Below are 15,185 nucleotides of genomic sequence, written 5' to 3' on the forward strand. Positions count from 1 at the left end.
CACCATAATGCTGGTTTTTAATGTCCCTCAAACTAGGAAAACAAAATCAAAAATAGACTTTTCCTTTGCTCTTTTTTGATAAAAGTAATAAAACGGTTAGCACTGTTAAATTAAATCCTTTAAAAAAAAAACCTCCAAGAAAGCCTGGAGCTTCAGATAAAAACCATGACAGACTACAAAATGGCAGCCAAGACCTCTGTACACACAAGAGACACACGAAGGAACTTCGCCTCTGCTCTGCGGTTTACAGGAAAGAGCTTCAGTGAAAACACGCAACTGGGACACCAGGGGAAGAGCCTGGACAGGGCAGCAGAGCAGCCAATGCACAGACATGTATTTACATGGCAGACACACAGCGGGGTCTCTGCCGTGCAGACCGCCACTGTCTTCCTTCCTTCCTTCTTTTTGGATGGGAGCTCCTCTTCCTGTGGCGATGCTGGCCTGTGAGGTGCATCCCTGCTTCAGGCGGACCCATCCTGCTACGGTCCGTAGCTTCTGCTGCAGCCAGAGGTGGTTCCTCCTGGGAGTGGCAATGAGAGACTGCGGAGGTGTACAGGAGGCACCACCATGGTCATCCTACAGAGGCCTGTCCAGTTGGCCAGGGCAATATGTCTGGCTGCCACCTCCTTCCACAACGGCCTGCAAATCTGGAGGGGAAGGGAGATGCTGCTGGACATACGGCCCACTCCAGTGTCTCAGAGTCAGCTGCTTTCCCCCACCCCACCTCAGCCCACCCCACGGCCCATCAGTCCAGACTGTTCACTGCTGCTTAGTTGGGGGTCGTCGTCTCGCCACTGGTGCTCTGCTCCCTAACTGTCTCTCGGTCCTTGTCCGAGGCTGAGGAGGAGGAGGAAGATGACAAAGAGGCGGTGGTAGAGGCAGCGGCGGCAGCGGCTGAGGCGGCGGCCAGGGTCCGTCCCGAGTGCTTGTACGCGGTGACCAGCTCTTGCAGCCGCTCCTGCGTGGGCTCCCACTTCGCAAAGCCAGCGTCGTTTTGCAGGAAAAGGACCACGGTGTTGTGCACAGCTTTGTAGTACATCTCCTCCCTGCAAAGGAAAGCAAAGGCTCAAGAGCTGCCCCTGGTCCTGGACGGGGTACATCGACTTCCTGATTAGAAGGAACTTTCTGATAATAAGGGCTGTTCAACAGAGGAAGACACTCCCTCAATGGAGATTGTGGTGGAGTCTCCTTCTTTGGAGGTCTTTAAACAGAGGCTGGATGCAGGGAGATGCATTTTGGAGTCCCTGTCAGCAACATGGCCAAATACTACCAGCTGTCCAATGCAACAGAAAGGGTTAATTTGTATCACTGATCTTGTCTGATCCTTTTTTAGGTGGATTTAGGTGGATGTTTGAGGCCGAGAATGGACTGGGTAAGTAAATTTTCTATCCTGCTTGCACTGTTCTCCTATCTATTGGAGAAGAGTGGGGACATGGGTCATACGTGCACACTTTGTTCTTTGTGTCTGCGCTGCATAGCCCTTGGGAGTCCACCTTCCGTCAGGCTCCCACAGGAAGAGGGGCACCTGAGCCAAGTAGTGGGGAACTGGATTACCCACCAGGGATCTTCTGGGTAGAATTAGCTGTTCATGGTAGTCATTGTCTGTGAGGGGATGCTGGACTCCAAAGAAATTCTTGGAGAGGACTGGAACTGCGCCACAAGAGAAACAAGTCCTGGAAACCTGGCTCACCCAGGGAAGTCCACCAGTGGGAGGCTGAAGACCAACAGAAGGAGGAGTTCTTTGCACAGCACCCAGTGAAACTGTGGAGCGTGCTTACATAAGTAGTAGTAATGGCCACCACCTTATCAGTAGCTACTACTCACGAAGGCCTCTGTGCACCAGTGGAGACAGAATGCAGAGGCAGAGAAGCCAGTGACCTGCTGCAGCCTTAGGGCTCTTGGGATGCTCTCCAATTCCTGCTATCTGCCCAATAACAGTGGCCAGACTAGGCAGGGCTGGGCCAGAAGGACTTTATCTGAGGCAACAAGGCTAAATGTGAAGGTACCAGAGCCTAAGAAATACTGCTGAGGGCTGGGGCTGAGGCTGCAGATGATCTTCAACAGCAAGTTCAACAATGGAAAATGGAAGATCTGAAAGTGCCTTCAAGAATATTTTGCCCCGAACTTGAGTGTACCCTGAAGTGTCATGACCATCTCAAGCACACAAGTTGTGCTGTGTGACACAGTCTGCCTTTTTGTCTTCCTTGAATGGCCTTCTCACCAGCAGACTGGGGAAAGACATCAGAAAGGCAGGACAGAGCTGCTAAGAGTCATCCTCCCAATCTGTGCCAGTGGGGAGATCTACACTAAAGCGCCCTGACTACTCAACTCTCTCCTCCTCCAATAATGGAGAGTCCTCCACCACCTTCCTTCTGTGGGAGTCTGCTCCACCATCAAACAGTTCCTACTGTCAGAAAGTTTTTCCTAATGTTTAGTCAGACTCCTTCCTTGTAACTGTAGTCCAGTGGGATTCAGGTCCTTAAGAAATGCCTAAGTAGAATCCCCCCCTTGCAGGAGAGGAAGGGAAACCCTGCAGGACAAAAACCCACTTCAGTTGAGCAATAAATGTAAGGTACAGTATCTAGGCAAGAAAAAATGCTTGAGTATAGGATGAGGACCCCTGGTTTGAAAACAGTACATGCAAAAAGGATCTAGGGGTCTCAGGAGACTTACATGCTGAACACAAATCAATGCTGTGATGCAGCACCTCCCTCCCCACAAAAAACCCCAATGCAATTTTGGGTTGTATCAACGGGAGAATAGTGTCCCTGTCAAGGGGAGCACTATACCACTCTGTTCCATTTGATCAGACCTCATCTGGAATACCATGTCTAGTTCTGGGCGCCAGAGTTTGAGGATATTGGCAATCTGGAATGAGGATGACCAAGATGATCAAAAGTCTAGAAACCACCAGGCCCTTTGAGTCTCAATGACTTAAGGAGCTGAATATGTTTGTATTTATCTGAATTAGGTTATAACCCTCTATTACTACATTCCAATCACGAGCCTCATCCCACCAGGTTTCAGCAATACCTATTGTATAATATTTGATTCAACGGGCCAGAAGAGATCCCACCTAAACATTAGGAAGAACTTCTTGACCAAAAAAGATGTTTGACAGTGGGATGGATTGTCTCAGAAGGTGATCGACTCTCCTCCTGTAGAGACTCTGGATAGTCAGCTCTCAGGGATGGTTTAGCAGTAGATGCCTGCATGGAAGGGGGGGGGGGTCATTCTAGATGGCTCTTGTGGTCCCTTCCAATGCTATGATTCCCTTTACTGAAGGGATGCTGCACAGCTCAGTCTCATGGTGAAAAGCCTGCTGCCAGACATCAAGGAAAAGAAGGAAGTCAGGCAGGACCAGCCAGCACTGGAGAAAGGGCCTGCATGTGTGTGTAGCATGTGGACCTCACAGCTTACTTTTTGCAGACGTGCTGGGAGCCACTGCGGTACTCGTGGTCGAAGGCAGGCAGGATGAGCTGGTGCCGCTTGAATTTGCTCTGCTCCATCCGCGTCAAGGCTGGGGTGGGTGGATCCCGCCACTCGGGGATGAAGATGATGAAGGACAGCGGCTCACTGGAGGTGTCCAGCAATTTCTATGACAATGGGGAGAAAGGGGCAAATGCACTCAATCACAGTGGGGAACCAACGTGTCCCAAGTATCCATCCAAAAGGGGAGCCAGGGAGGCGACACCACCTTCAGAGCCAAGCAAAAGCCCTGAACCACAGGAAGGGGCCACGTACCTCAAAGTGGGATGCCATGGCATCCATCAGCTCCTCACAAAAGGGAGGGTTTGCCTCAAACGAGCCACTGATGGGAAAGAAGTCCAGGCAGGGACTGAATAAAAGAAGAGAGAAACAAAGGCAACCAAGGCCAGGGAGTGAAAAGGAGGTGGCAGCAGAGGGGAAAGGCCATCAGCTCTGCCCTCACTAAGACAGACAGCTACACATACCTCACCAAATCCCAGGAAACAGAACAGTCACATAGCAGTCAATGGCCAAGCAAGAAGGGTTTCTGCCCCTTCTTACCTTCCTCTCCTTTCAGACCCAGATGGAGGCTTGCCCTCGCACTCCTTGGCACTCACCCCCTTGATCCAAAGTAGCCATCTGTGTCCAGGAAGGCTGAGCAGTACTGCTTGAAGTAGCAGTTCAGGGGGGATGCAAAGCACTCAAAGCTGACACTGAAGAGCTTGTGGAGGGCCTCAAAGACGTGTACTGGGAGTGCCCCCTGAAGGCTGGTCCCTTCGTAGAGCCCAATGCCAAACATCATCTGGAGAAGGCAAAGGAAAGAGAGCCCATTGAGCAACGTGCCTCCAGAGCACAGGAACAGCTCAGAAGAGCTCCCTGTTTTGACTATGATCTCCCAGAATTCCCCCATCAAACCCAGAAAGAATGGCTCTTCCAGGTTCTGCGTGCAGGAGTCATAAGTGCCTCTCCAGAGAGATTTTTGAAGTAGTGGCCACCATGCTCTGGCCACCACAGGAAGGTGAAACCGGTGACATCAGCTGAGTGGAAGAGCTTGTCCCCCCTGCATTTTGACACACACACAGACACACACACCCTGACTTGATCCCAGTACCTGGTATCGGCGGAGAAGGCACCAAACCCTCGGCAAAAAGCGCTCAAAACTGGAGTCGTCAATGCAGCTGTACCGGTACAGCAGCCACTGCAAGAGAAAGGCAGTCACTGCAGAAAGAATCAAGATGGAGGGACTGAGAGAGGTGGGTGGACAGGAGGACTGGCAGGAGAACCCTCACCAGCCATCTCTGCCCATGCCTTCCCCTACTGGCTTCTTCCCCTTCTCCTTTCAGCTGAAAGGATTTTTATGGTTTTATAGGAGAAGGCTGAGGGCTTCCATGCTCCTGCCCCGTACCAGCTTGCTGAAGTAGTTGCGGCTGACTTTCACCATTTCACCCTTGTAGCGGACGCACACCACGTTGTTCTCCACATGCATCTCCACATTTGGAAGCGGTGGGGATGGGGCAGCCAACCGGACAGGGTAGCAGTAGACGAGCCGGTCCTGTACCTCAGGTGTTTCCACCTCGGCTGCGGATCAGACAATGTCTGTTAGTTCCCCTCTTCCCTATTTATTAGCCTCCTCTCGCAAATAGGCTGGCAAAAACGGACCCAAAGGGCACTCCCACATGAAGCCCATGTCCAGCCCACTCCACATCTCCAGTGCCCTGCCGTCCCACACATCCAACACTCAGAGATGGACATCAACGGAGACAGGGGTGGGGTGGCAGAGAGAAAGGAGCCCTGGTGGCGCAGTGGTTAAATGCCTGTACTGCAGCCATTCACTCAAAACCACAAGGTTGCGAGTTCAAGACCAGCAAAAGGGCCCAAGCTCGACTCAGGCTTGCATCCTTCCGAGGTCGCTAAAATGAGTACCCAGACTGTTGGGGGCAAATTAGCTTACTTGCTAATTAGCTTACTTGCTGTTCACCGCTATGATCTTTGGAATAGCGGTATATAAATAAAAAACAAAAAAATATGCTAGAGTTGGAAGAGATTCCAAGGGCTAGCAAGACCAACCTCGTTTTGACATGCAAGAAAACCCAGTCAAAACCATTCTCTGGAGCAGATGACCATCCAGCCTCTGTTTAAAACCCTCCAAAGAAGGAGGATCTATTTAGAGGTTTGCCACCATTGTCCTCTTATGAGGCTGAGAAAGTGTGACTGGTCCAAGGCCACCCAGTGGATTTGACCAAATGGCAGAAGTGAATAACAAGAGTCCCAGTCCAAGACTCAGACCACTGTGTATTGTGTCCCTTCCCTCACTCCATCTGCCCCCCTACTTCTTCCTCCCTCCTACCAGATATATTGTGCTCCTTGAGGATGGCCAGATGCTTCTCGCGAATGCGCTTAACGTATTCCAGAGAAATGTGGTAGATCTTGCTGCAGATGCCTTCTACAGAGTCCCTGGCTGCTGCGGACACATGGGGGCCACACTGTTTGCGCAGGTGTTCTAGGCGGTCCTGTGGGGTGAGACGGCAAGGCTCTTACACACTCCTACTGACTACCAGCCTGGGCTCCGATGCAAAATAGTCCAGCATGGGGGGCGGGGGGGGAGGAAGGAATCGACTCACTGACTGACCATATAGTCTTCCTTGGAGGCAGAGTGGTCCCGCCGCAGCCAGCTGAAAGTGTCCTCCACATTCCACTTCACCACTTTCCTGCTGTCTGGAGAGGCACTCCTGCACAGACCCAGAGGCCCAACCAAGCCCCAAGACCAATTTAGTTTCAAGCACTTTTGAGCAAACCAAGCTGGAAATGTATTTAAAATACAATATACTTTTACACTTTTGTGATTTTCTTTAGATCTCTGAGTATCTCTCTACTATGTTTCTGGTTACTGGCAATGACTCGCCTTCCACTTGACTCTCACCATTCAGCCTCAGAATTTACAACTCTTATTTCATCCAAATCTGCACATGTGTCATGTAATTTTGAAATTGTTTTAAGTTGTCTTGTTTGAACCTGCCAAACTACTTAAAATGATTTCATTGTACTCCACCCTGAGATTCTACAACATGGAGCATGATGCAAATACTCCAGCAAATAAATAAGCCAGCAAACCAAAGATTTCTTAAAACAGTATCTTTAGAACACAAACAGTGTTCTTGGTGTTTGCTTCTGCCCTTTCCTTGAGACTTCTTCCCATCACCAGCTTTCCCTGTTTTGAAGGAAAGTGGCTCCGAAATACCGCAGACAGCCTCATGCTTGGCATCATTTCCCTCCCTCTGGCCAGCAACAACCACAAAGATCAGAAGCTCCAACCTGGATTCAATCAGCCTCTTGGCAGCCTCTGCATACTTGAAAAGGAGCCGCTTTGCTTCTTCTCGGAACTTGATTCGGGACAACCTGCAGGATATGTAAAGGGATGGGAATTCAGATCAGGCTCCCAGACTTGCTCCTGCTGCCACTACAAACATTCATACATCATTCTTGTGAGTATTTGCAGTATACTCTCTCTCACATTACCTGATGGGAATGTCATTCATGATTTCTCTGAACATGGAAGGAGAAACGACTGGCTCGCAGTTGCTTGGGAGCAGAGGATCCAACCCTTTGTCCACCACCTTTCGTTCCAGCATCCAGCGATTGAAAGACTCTCGGGGAGGATCAATCCCTGAAGGAAATGCAGGACTGTGAACACCAGGAGACCCTGTCCAGAACTGACACCTATCCATGCTATAAAGGAAGGTTTGTTAGTAGTCAATGGATGCAGCTGATGTCCTACAGCAGAGGAAAGCATTCAAACCCTTTAGCTTCCATAGGATTCAGTTTTCCCTGACAGCTGATGGCAGAACTTGGTTCCTAAAAAACAAATTTTACAACCTCAGGGTCAATAATCCAGATTCCCAGTGCTTGATAGCAAGTTCCCTGGGCTAGGGTTCATCACTCATCCCTACGACAAAGACCCTGAAAATGGAACCATCAGGTTATATAGGGCCAAACCAAACGAAGGAATCTGAACTGTGGAAGCGTCGACTCATCTCCCATCCTAATAGCTATGGTGAGAGCAGTATAAACCAGTCAAAAGATGCTTTATTCCCCTGGCCCCTTCCCAGCTGCCTCTGTGGTCTCCAACTGCCAGGCTAAAAGACTGTTGTGCAGGTCCTATTCAAGACAAAATAACCCTTCTTGGGCCAGCGGACAGCTGTTCCTGTTTGCCCATGAGGCTGACAGAGCTCTAGATCCAATGGGAAGGGGGACAGAAGAGAACTTACCCTCTCGCTGCTGGCAAAGTTCCTTGTAATGCTGGCGCAGTTTCAGCATTAGCTGGGAGCGAAGGAGCTCCACTTCTGGGTGGGGGCTGAGCACCTCAGAGGGGGCCCGCTGCTTGATCACAGCATTCGTCTGGATGTCCAAGTCCCAGTACACCCTGCCAAAGGCAAAGAGAGAAAAAGAGATAGAATGTCCCTAGTGAGGATGGGAAGCCCTCTGCTCTGAAGGTCCCACGGCAAAGCCCATGACTCACTCCGTCGGCCGCAAGAGAGCTGTCTGCTTGTCTTCAGGAGAGACACCCCACATCTTCAGCAGAGGAGTCACCGGAGTGTTAGAGGAGTTTGGGGCTGGCTGAGCTGGGGGGTTTCCTGGCACATCCACCTGAAAGGGAGAAAAGGCCAGATCCCAGAATTAGAGTTGCAAGAGACCTCAAGGGCCATCAAATCCCTGCCACACAGGAATGCACAATCATAGACCCGCCCCCCCCGACACATGACTATCCAGCCTATTAGTTTGAGAAAGGTCATTTGAGAAAAGTTAGCAGTGGCCGCAGGAACAAGGGGTGGACATTCATTTCCCCTTCCCCTCCTCCTGAAGCCAAGAAGCAGTGGACAGAGGGGAAGCAGGAGCCAGTAACTGGAGAGCTCCTGATGGAGAAGGAAAGCAGAGAGAGACTCTACCCACAGGGCTAGGCTGAAGGTGTCAGAGAGGTCTAGTTCTCTGCCTGACTGCTCAAAACTCCCCATCTCACTCACAAGGAAATTTGCCTTCAGATGAAGGCCCCTTGGCCACACCACTTCTCCAGAAGAACGCCACCTCAGTCTGGACTTATGCCACTCAGAGCTGAACATCACCCTGCAAAAGGCTTACAGTTCCCTCTGCCAGGAACCCCATTATCTCCATCACCTCAAGCAGAAGCACCATGCAGGACTGTAGTGTAAACTGAGAGAGCTGAAGGCCCAGCTAGGCATCAGGGTCTACCTTAGGCTTTTTCACACTGTTGCCACTGGGTTGAACCTCCTCAGAAAGCCTCCGTTTCTGCACCTTGTTTTCAGGGGCAGCATCGCTGACACCCCCTTCTGCAGGTACCGGAGCAGCATTCAGGCCAAGAGGGTCAGACTAGGAAACCCAGAAAGAGAACAATTAGGTGCTGAAGTCCTGGATTCCCTCACCTGACGTCTGGGGACATGAATAATCTGAGCCACTGCTGCCTGGCACAGAAATATAAGAGGAGGCCGGGCACACTGCACACACAGGACTGTTGGGTTCCTGGAGATTCCTGCCTGGTCAGTCCCCCAGCACACACAGCCTTTGATCCCAGTCTGGCCCAACAACTCACAATCATGTCATGCTGCCCCAGTAACGGCATCTCCCAGAGCGACTGGTTGGTGAAGCGGTTGAAGTAGTATGGCCGGTTCTCGCGCTTGCTCCAGCACTTCTCCCAGCCAGCCTGCACCAGCTCATCTGGGATTGGGGGAGCACAAGTGTTAGGGGTTGGGAAAGGCAGCCTGAGGAGGATGGTGGTGGGCAGCAGCAGGGGTGAGACCAGAAGCCACCCTCCAGAGGCTGCAGACAGGCATCTCCCTCCCTGCTCCAGAGCCACTGAGAGAAAATGCAAGGCAAGCAGGCGTACCTGGCAGGTCCTGCACCAGCCGGATGGGCTTAGGAGAGCTTGGCTGGTTCTGATGGGAGGTGCTGGGAGAGTGGCTCATCAGAGCAGCTTCCTCCCTGGCGCCGCCGTGGTTTTCATTGGCCATTTCACAGCATTTGCACTGGAGGAGGAGACACAAGGCAAGCACATCACAACAGGCCTTGACACCCCCACAGCTCCCAGCAGGAAAGAATACTGTGCACCCACAGTCCTGCGTGACCTGGAGAAATGCACTGAGCCCAACACACGGGTTCAGCCCTCCCTCCCTGCTGCCCCAACCCAGAGCCTGGTGGGGAATCAAATGCAAATCCTATGCAGGCCTCCATGACTGGGGCATTGGCATCAGCATGGCAAAACCTCAAGCCCAAAACCCACCAGTCCTCTTCTGGCTCTCAAATGCATAGGAGACATGAACAGAAAGCAAGCGCCTGCCCCAATCCTTCCTGTGCTTCAGGGCCCTCATCTCATCTTCTTTCTGTGCAACAGCTCCCTCATGTGCAAACCAGGAGGAATAGAGAACAGGAGACAGGCAGGCCACAAAAATCAAGGCCATGAAACGAAAAAGTTGGGAAAGGAGGCACAACACCACTGCTGCCTGCAGCTCAGCTCATCTGAGAAGCTGCCTTGGAGGCTCCCTGTTGCATCCTGCACACCCTTTGCTGTCCCTAAGATGCTTCTCAGCTACCATCTCTGTCCCAAACCCTCTTCTAATGAGGACTGGACAGGGGCCAACTGAGACTGGAGGCAAAACTTTCTGTTGTCTACATTTCGATCAGGCCTTTTCTATTTGGACCAGGTTTGGGAACCCCAGCCTAACTTCCTGTCTTGGCCTGCAGGAGCGAAGACAGGCTGATTGGCTACAGGTATATACATCTGCCTTGCCCGTGCCACACAAAGAGGGCCCCAAGGGGTGCAGATCCCCTGCTTGAGGGACTAGGATGCACCTGGGAGCCCTCCATCTACTGTCCCACAGCACCCAAGAAAAGCAGTGGCAGGATGGCTCCTGGCCTAGGTTTTCCAATTCTTGGCAGGAGCTTGAGGTGTGATTCTAGTATGTAAGCCCTTCCAGGGATCGCCCATTAAGTCACTCTCAACAACTCAGCTGAACTCTTTCAGAAATAGTGGACCTTAATTCAATCAAGGCTTCAGCTGACTTGCCCATTAACTACTGGAGTTATGCTCAAGTGGAGCAAGGTGTAGCCAAGGCTTCAGTTGTGGCAGCTTCATTGGGCTAGTTATATCCCAAGGGTCCCGTATTCATTTCTTTATCAGCCCCATCCCATCCCTCATGTCAATGCCAGAAGCATAAAGTACACTGTGAGGTAATACTGCACTGCAGGAGTTAAAAAGACATTGTGGTCCTTGATTGACTTGCAAGACAACTGAGCCACTATCACGCTTTGCAGGAGAGCAATTCCTGTCCCAACTACCTGAGAGATATCCTAAAGATGAGAAGCGAATGGGCCACTCTGAGGGAGATCCAAAGCACCACTACACCTTCTCTCCTGATCAGGATCAGGACTATTCAATATCACATGCAGTCTACGGTGCAAAGTTAAAACCCATGTGAAATATAGATTCTGTCTCAAGCCCAGAAGCAACAGAGACAGCATAGGCTGGGGGAGAGCTCTTTCTGCTTCCTCTTTGGGAGACCTCCACATTGCGTGGGAAAGGACGAGAATGAGGGGCAGAAGCCAATGCAGCAGCAACTGCCTGGGATTGGAGTTGTCCTGCCTCCCAGCTCTGGGGCCAGGATTATTGTGGAACTGGAAGAGCTTGCACCTTTACCAGGCCCAGGGGGCCTTTGTGGTATAGTAGAGACTCCTCCACCTTACAGGGAGTCATGGCAAGGAATAAGTGCTCAGCAAAGATGCTGCTGGGGTTCCTCAAAGCAGAATTTCAACTCCCTTTTGAAAAACTCCAATTCTCAGGGTCCCTTGGGAGAAGCCAGGGCAGATTACAACTTCTTGAGAGAGAGGCTTTATGACTTGGTCTGCCCATCAGGCTGGGAACAAGTAGCCCGCTCTCTCTCTCTCTGTCAGCACAAAGGAAAACCAGAACACTAGTAAAGTTTATGGAGTGTGGTATAAACACTGCCCAGTTTAATCGGAGAAGACGACCCATAAAGTGACGGAACCCAAAGTTCAACACACGGCGCAGAACGTCCAACACGTCCAAGAGATTGAGAGGAGCAGGACAGTTAAATGCAGCTTGAACATTTCAAAGTGTGTGTGTTTTGCAGAAACAGTAGCAGATACCCACAGGGCAGGACGGCGGCGGTGTGACACCAGAGGTAGCCGCAGTCCCCAGGGACCGGAGTTTGAGCTTCTTTTTGCCCCAGCACCTACGCAGTCCTACTTGCACCAGGCAGGCAGGCGGGTGGGCAGAATCCGGGCTGCCTGGCTGGCTCTCTCCCTGGCTCACCAGCGGTGTGGCTACTTGCTGCTTTGCTGTGGGTGGATTCTCTCTGTCCCAGAGGAGGAAGAGTAGGGCGAGCGCCTCATGCTGCTGTCAGGGGGCTCAGCTGGCCCAGGAGCTGTGGGGCTGCAAGAAAGAATTGGGGGAGAAGCGTCAGCCACAGTGGCTGGCGCATTGGGCTACAATGCCAGGGACTAGAGTCTCAATCCCCGCTAGCAGTGTTTTAGTATACGTGTGTGCCCCTACATTTGTGGTTTAATAAATAATAATAATAATGATTATTATTATTTATATGCTGCTGCTGCTGCTGCTGCTCCAAATGATCAAAGAGGCTTGCAATAAATATGATATCAATACAATATCATATAAAACATTATAACTCTTTATTTTACACATTTGATTAATATGCTCTCTAGGAATCTCTCGCTCCTACAGAGAAATTCTGCTGGAAGTTGACCATGAAGAGCCTAAGGATTCCTAGAGAAAAACTTCTCTAGGCAATTGTAGGTCCTGCAACATGATTCTATGGTCAAATCCTGGCAGATGTTGACCACAGAGTTATGCTGGAAGGCCTAGAAATTCCTAGAGAAGTGTTAAAAAGCATTGTGTATTTATTTGCAGTCCCCCCCCCCCACTTTCACGGGGGTCCTGTGCCCCTAGCCCCAGTGAATGTGGAGGGACAAGTATAGTGTCATGTATAGGATAGGGCTTGGACTGTTGGACTATGACTCTGGAGACCAAAATGGTGAAGCATTGGGAAACCATGAAGCCCTCTGAGGAGAGACTTAGGGAGCTGGGTGTGTTTAGCCTGGAGAAGAGAGACGTTCAAGAGGTGACATGATGGCCATATTTAAACATCTGAAGGGATGTCATGGTGAGGATGGAGCAAGCTTCTTTTCTGATGCTGGAGAAAATAGGCCACAAGGGAGCAATGGATGCAAGCTCCAGGAAAAGAGTCCAGCTGGAGATTAGGAAGACCCTGCTGAGGGAAAGCTGTGTTTGGCAAGGGAAGAGGTCCCTTCTTGGGAGGCTGGATGGCCTTTGGTCCCAGGGAGGGCTTTGCTTCTGTGTCCCTGCAGGGCCCTTGGGCTCTCTTCCCACTCAGCCATAAAACCCATTCCCTGGCCCTGGGCAAGACCCACTCCCTCAGCCAGCCTCATGCATCTGAGGAAGTAGACCTTTCAGGGAGTCTCCAATGCGCTACAAGATCTCTCTCGACATCCATCTGGGCATCACCTGACATCAATGCATCTGAGAAAGCAGAGTAGAGTCTAGGAAAGCTGCTTTCTCTTAGTGAGTCTGGGAGGCCTTTAAGCAGAGGCTGGAGGCCCATCTGCCAATGGGGAAACATAGGGGAATACTGGAGGGGCTTGGACTGGGTCAGGGCCCTTCTTGGGGTCTCTTCCGACTCTGTGCTTTTATGATGCGACAAGAGCTCTCTCCATCGATCTGGAGAAGGCATCAGTGCTTCCCAAAGTCTGATCTTTAAGGCTCTTTGGGCTCCAGCTCCCAGACTCCCAGGGGCTGAGGCCTCTGGCAGCCGAAGCCCAGATCGGTGTTTGGGGCCCACTGCGTCACAGGGAAGGCCTCCGCGGAGAGCTCCTGCTGCTGCTGCCGCCCAGCCCTTCCTCCGGCTGAGCCTCAAAGGGGCCGAAAGACCTCTCGGCCTCTCATTGTCATCGTCATGGAAGGGCACCCGAGAGCCTCAAAGGGGCTGAAGACGGTTCCTCCCGAGGAAAGGCCGCCAGGGCAAGCTGGGCCAATGGCCAGCCAGGGCTCCGCCGCCTCAGGGCCGCCACACGCCGGGGAGGGAGGCAGGGAGGGAGGCCGGCGGGGAGCCATTGGCTCGGTCTGCCTCCGCCTCCGCCTCCTCCTCCTCCTCCTCGCCGGGGCCCGGCCCCTCGGCGCCTGCAGAGCCGGAGAGGAGGAAGGAGCAGCAGCAGCAGGAGCCCCGAGGGGGAGCCCTCCTTGGCCCCAAAAGGAAATGGCGGCGGAAGGGAAGCAGGAGGAGGAGGAGAGGAAGGAGATGGAAGGAAGGAAGGAAGCACCAGGGGAAGGCAGCGCGCGCTCCCGCGGGGACGGGGGCGCGCGCGCCACAAAATGGCGGCGGAGGCATCGGCGGAGGCGGCGCCTCCTTCTCCTCCCCGCAGCCGCCGCCGCCCTCCCCACCGCCGCGGCTCTCCTCTCCTCCCTCGGAGGCGGGCCCTGAGGCCTGGCGCCCCTCGCGCTCACCTGAGGCCCCGGCGCGGGCTGCCTGAGGGCGGGCGGCCTTCCTGCCGCCATTCCGCTCCTGCCTCCTCCTCACCCTGGCAGCCGCCGCCGCCATCTTGTAGTCGGGACCCGCGGGCGGCACCGCGCGTGCGCATGCCACGCCCCCGCCACGCCCCAAGCGCTTTGCGCAGGCGCACTTCGGCGGGGCTGGCCCGGACGCGCAGGCGCAGTGGTCGCCCTTCGGACGCCGAGCGGAACAAGAGACTAAGTCGATCAGTGCGCATGTCCATGGAGGGAAGGGGCGGGGATATTGCCTGCATTTGAAGGTGCGGCGCGCAGGCGCAGACGCGTTTTTGTAACTTGGTCTCTGGTTGTGGGTTCGAGGCTCAGTTGGGGCTGTATTTTTTCCCCTTCCTTTGCCTTGAGGAGCAGCAGCGAAGGCCGCTAAGGCGGAGGCTATGCCTCTGTACCGTTAAATAGCTATATAGGCTTTGTATCATTTGCAGATTAATTCTATAAACAGCTAAATTGTATTTATATACTTCTACATGTGATAATATATAAATTTTGATTCTTAATTTTCATTTATTAGAACTATAAGTCAATTTTTAAAATTATATAATTTTGATTGTATTTAAATATATGTTTCTGCATTTTATTCTTTCTTTCAGGTATTTTAATATTCTCCAGAAAGAAAGAATGAAATGGAAGAAAGACAGAAGGAGGCGCTTTAATGTTCGCAAACTCCGGAACCAGGCTTCGCGTTTTGTATTCCAGTCCTTGCAGCCCTTTGAGTGTAATACTGGCCCATAGGGAAACATAGGGGAACACTGGCCAATATGGAAACATAGGGGAATACTGGCCCATAGGGAAACATAGGGGAACACTGGCCCATATGGAAACATAGGGGAACACTGGCCCATAGGGAAACATAGGGGAACACTGGCCCATAGGGAAACATAGGGGAACACTGGCCAATATGGAAACATAGGGGAATACTGGCCCATAGGGAAACATAGGGGAACACTGGCCCATAGGGAAACATAGGGGAACACTGGCCAATATGGAAACATAGGGGAATACTGGCCCATAGGGAAACATAGGGGAACACTGGCCCATATGGAAACATAGGGGAATACTGGCCCATAGGGAAACATAGGGGAACACTGGCCCA

General features: G+C 52.1%; 1 protein-coding gene across 3 annotated transcripts; it reads right to left on the minus strand.

The window, feature by feature from the left end:
• PCIF1 (phosphorylated CTD interacting factor 1) lies at window positions 1-14,123 on the minus strand. Of its 3 annotated transcripts, none has more exons than XM_089513385.1 (17): window positions 14,033-14,123; window positions 11,645-11,926; window positions 9,365-9,503; window positions 9,071-9,195; window positions 8,713-8,850; window positions 7,985-8,112; window positions 7,734-7,888; window positions 6,985-7,132; window positions 6,781-6,864; window positions 6,098-6,197; window positions 5,816-5,978; window positions 4,874-5,046; window positions 4,580-4,666; window positions 4,086-4,270; window positions 3,745-3,838; window positions 3,421-3,596; window positions 1-1,046 (listed from the first exon to the last, which is right to left on the minus strand). In XM_089513385.1, the coding sequence occupies exons 3-17, from the start codon at window positions 9,486-9,488 to the stop codon at window positions 770-772; spliced, it is 2,157 nt and encodes a 718-aa protein (XP_089369511.1). In that variant the 5' UTR covers window positions 9,489-9,503; window positions 11,645-11,926; window positions 14,033-14,123; the 3' UTR covers window positions 1-769. The 3 variants fall into 3 exon arrangements, with proteins under 3 accessions (XP_089369511.1, XP_089369512.1, XP_089369513.1); XM_089513386.1 differs by lacking the exon at window positions 14,033-14,123 and adding an exon at window positions 13,037-13,605; XM_089513387.1 differs by lacking the exon at window positions 1-1,046 and adding an exon at window positions 1,060-1,714.
• Between the last annotated feature and the right edge of the window lie 1,062 nt (window positions 14,124-15,185).

The sequence above is a fragment of the Sceloporus occidentalis genome, unplaced genomic scaffold (assembly GCF_023333645.1).
Source record: "Sceloporus occidentalis isolate IW3139 unplaced genomic scaffold, rSceOcc1.0.p SCAF_3, whole genome shotgun sequence".
Taxonomy (NCBI): Eukaryota; Metazoa; Chordata; class Lepidosauria; order Squamata; family Phrynosomatidae; genus Sceloporus; species Sceloporus occidentalis.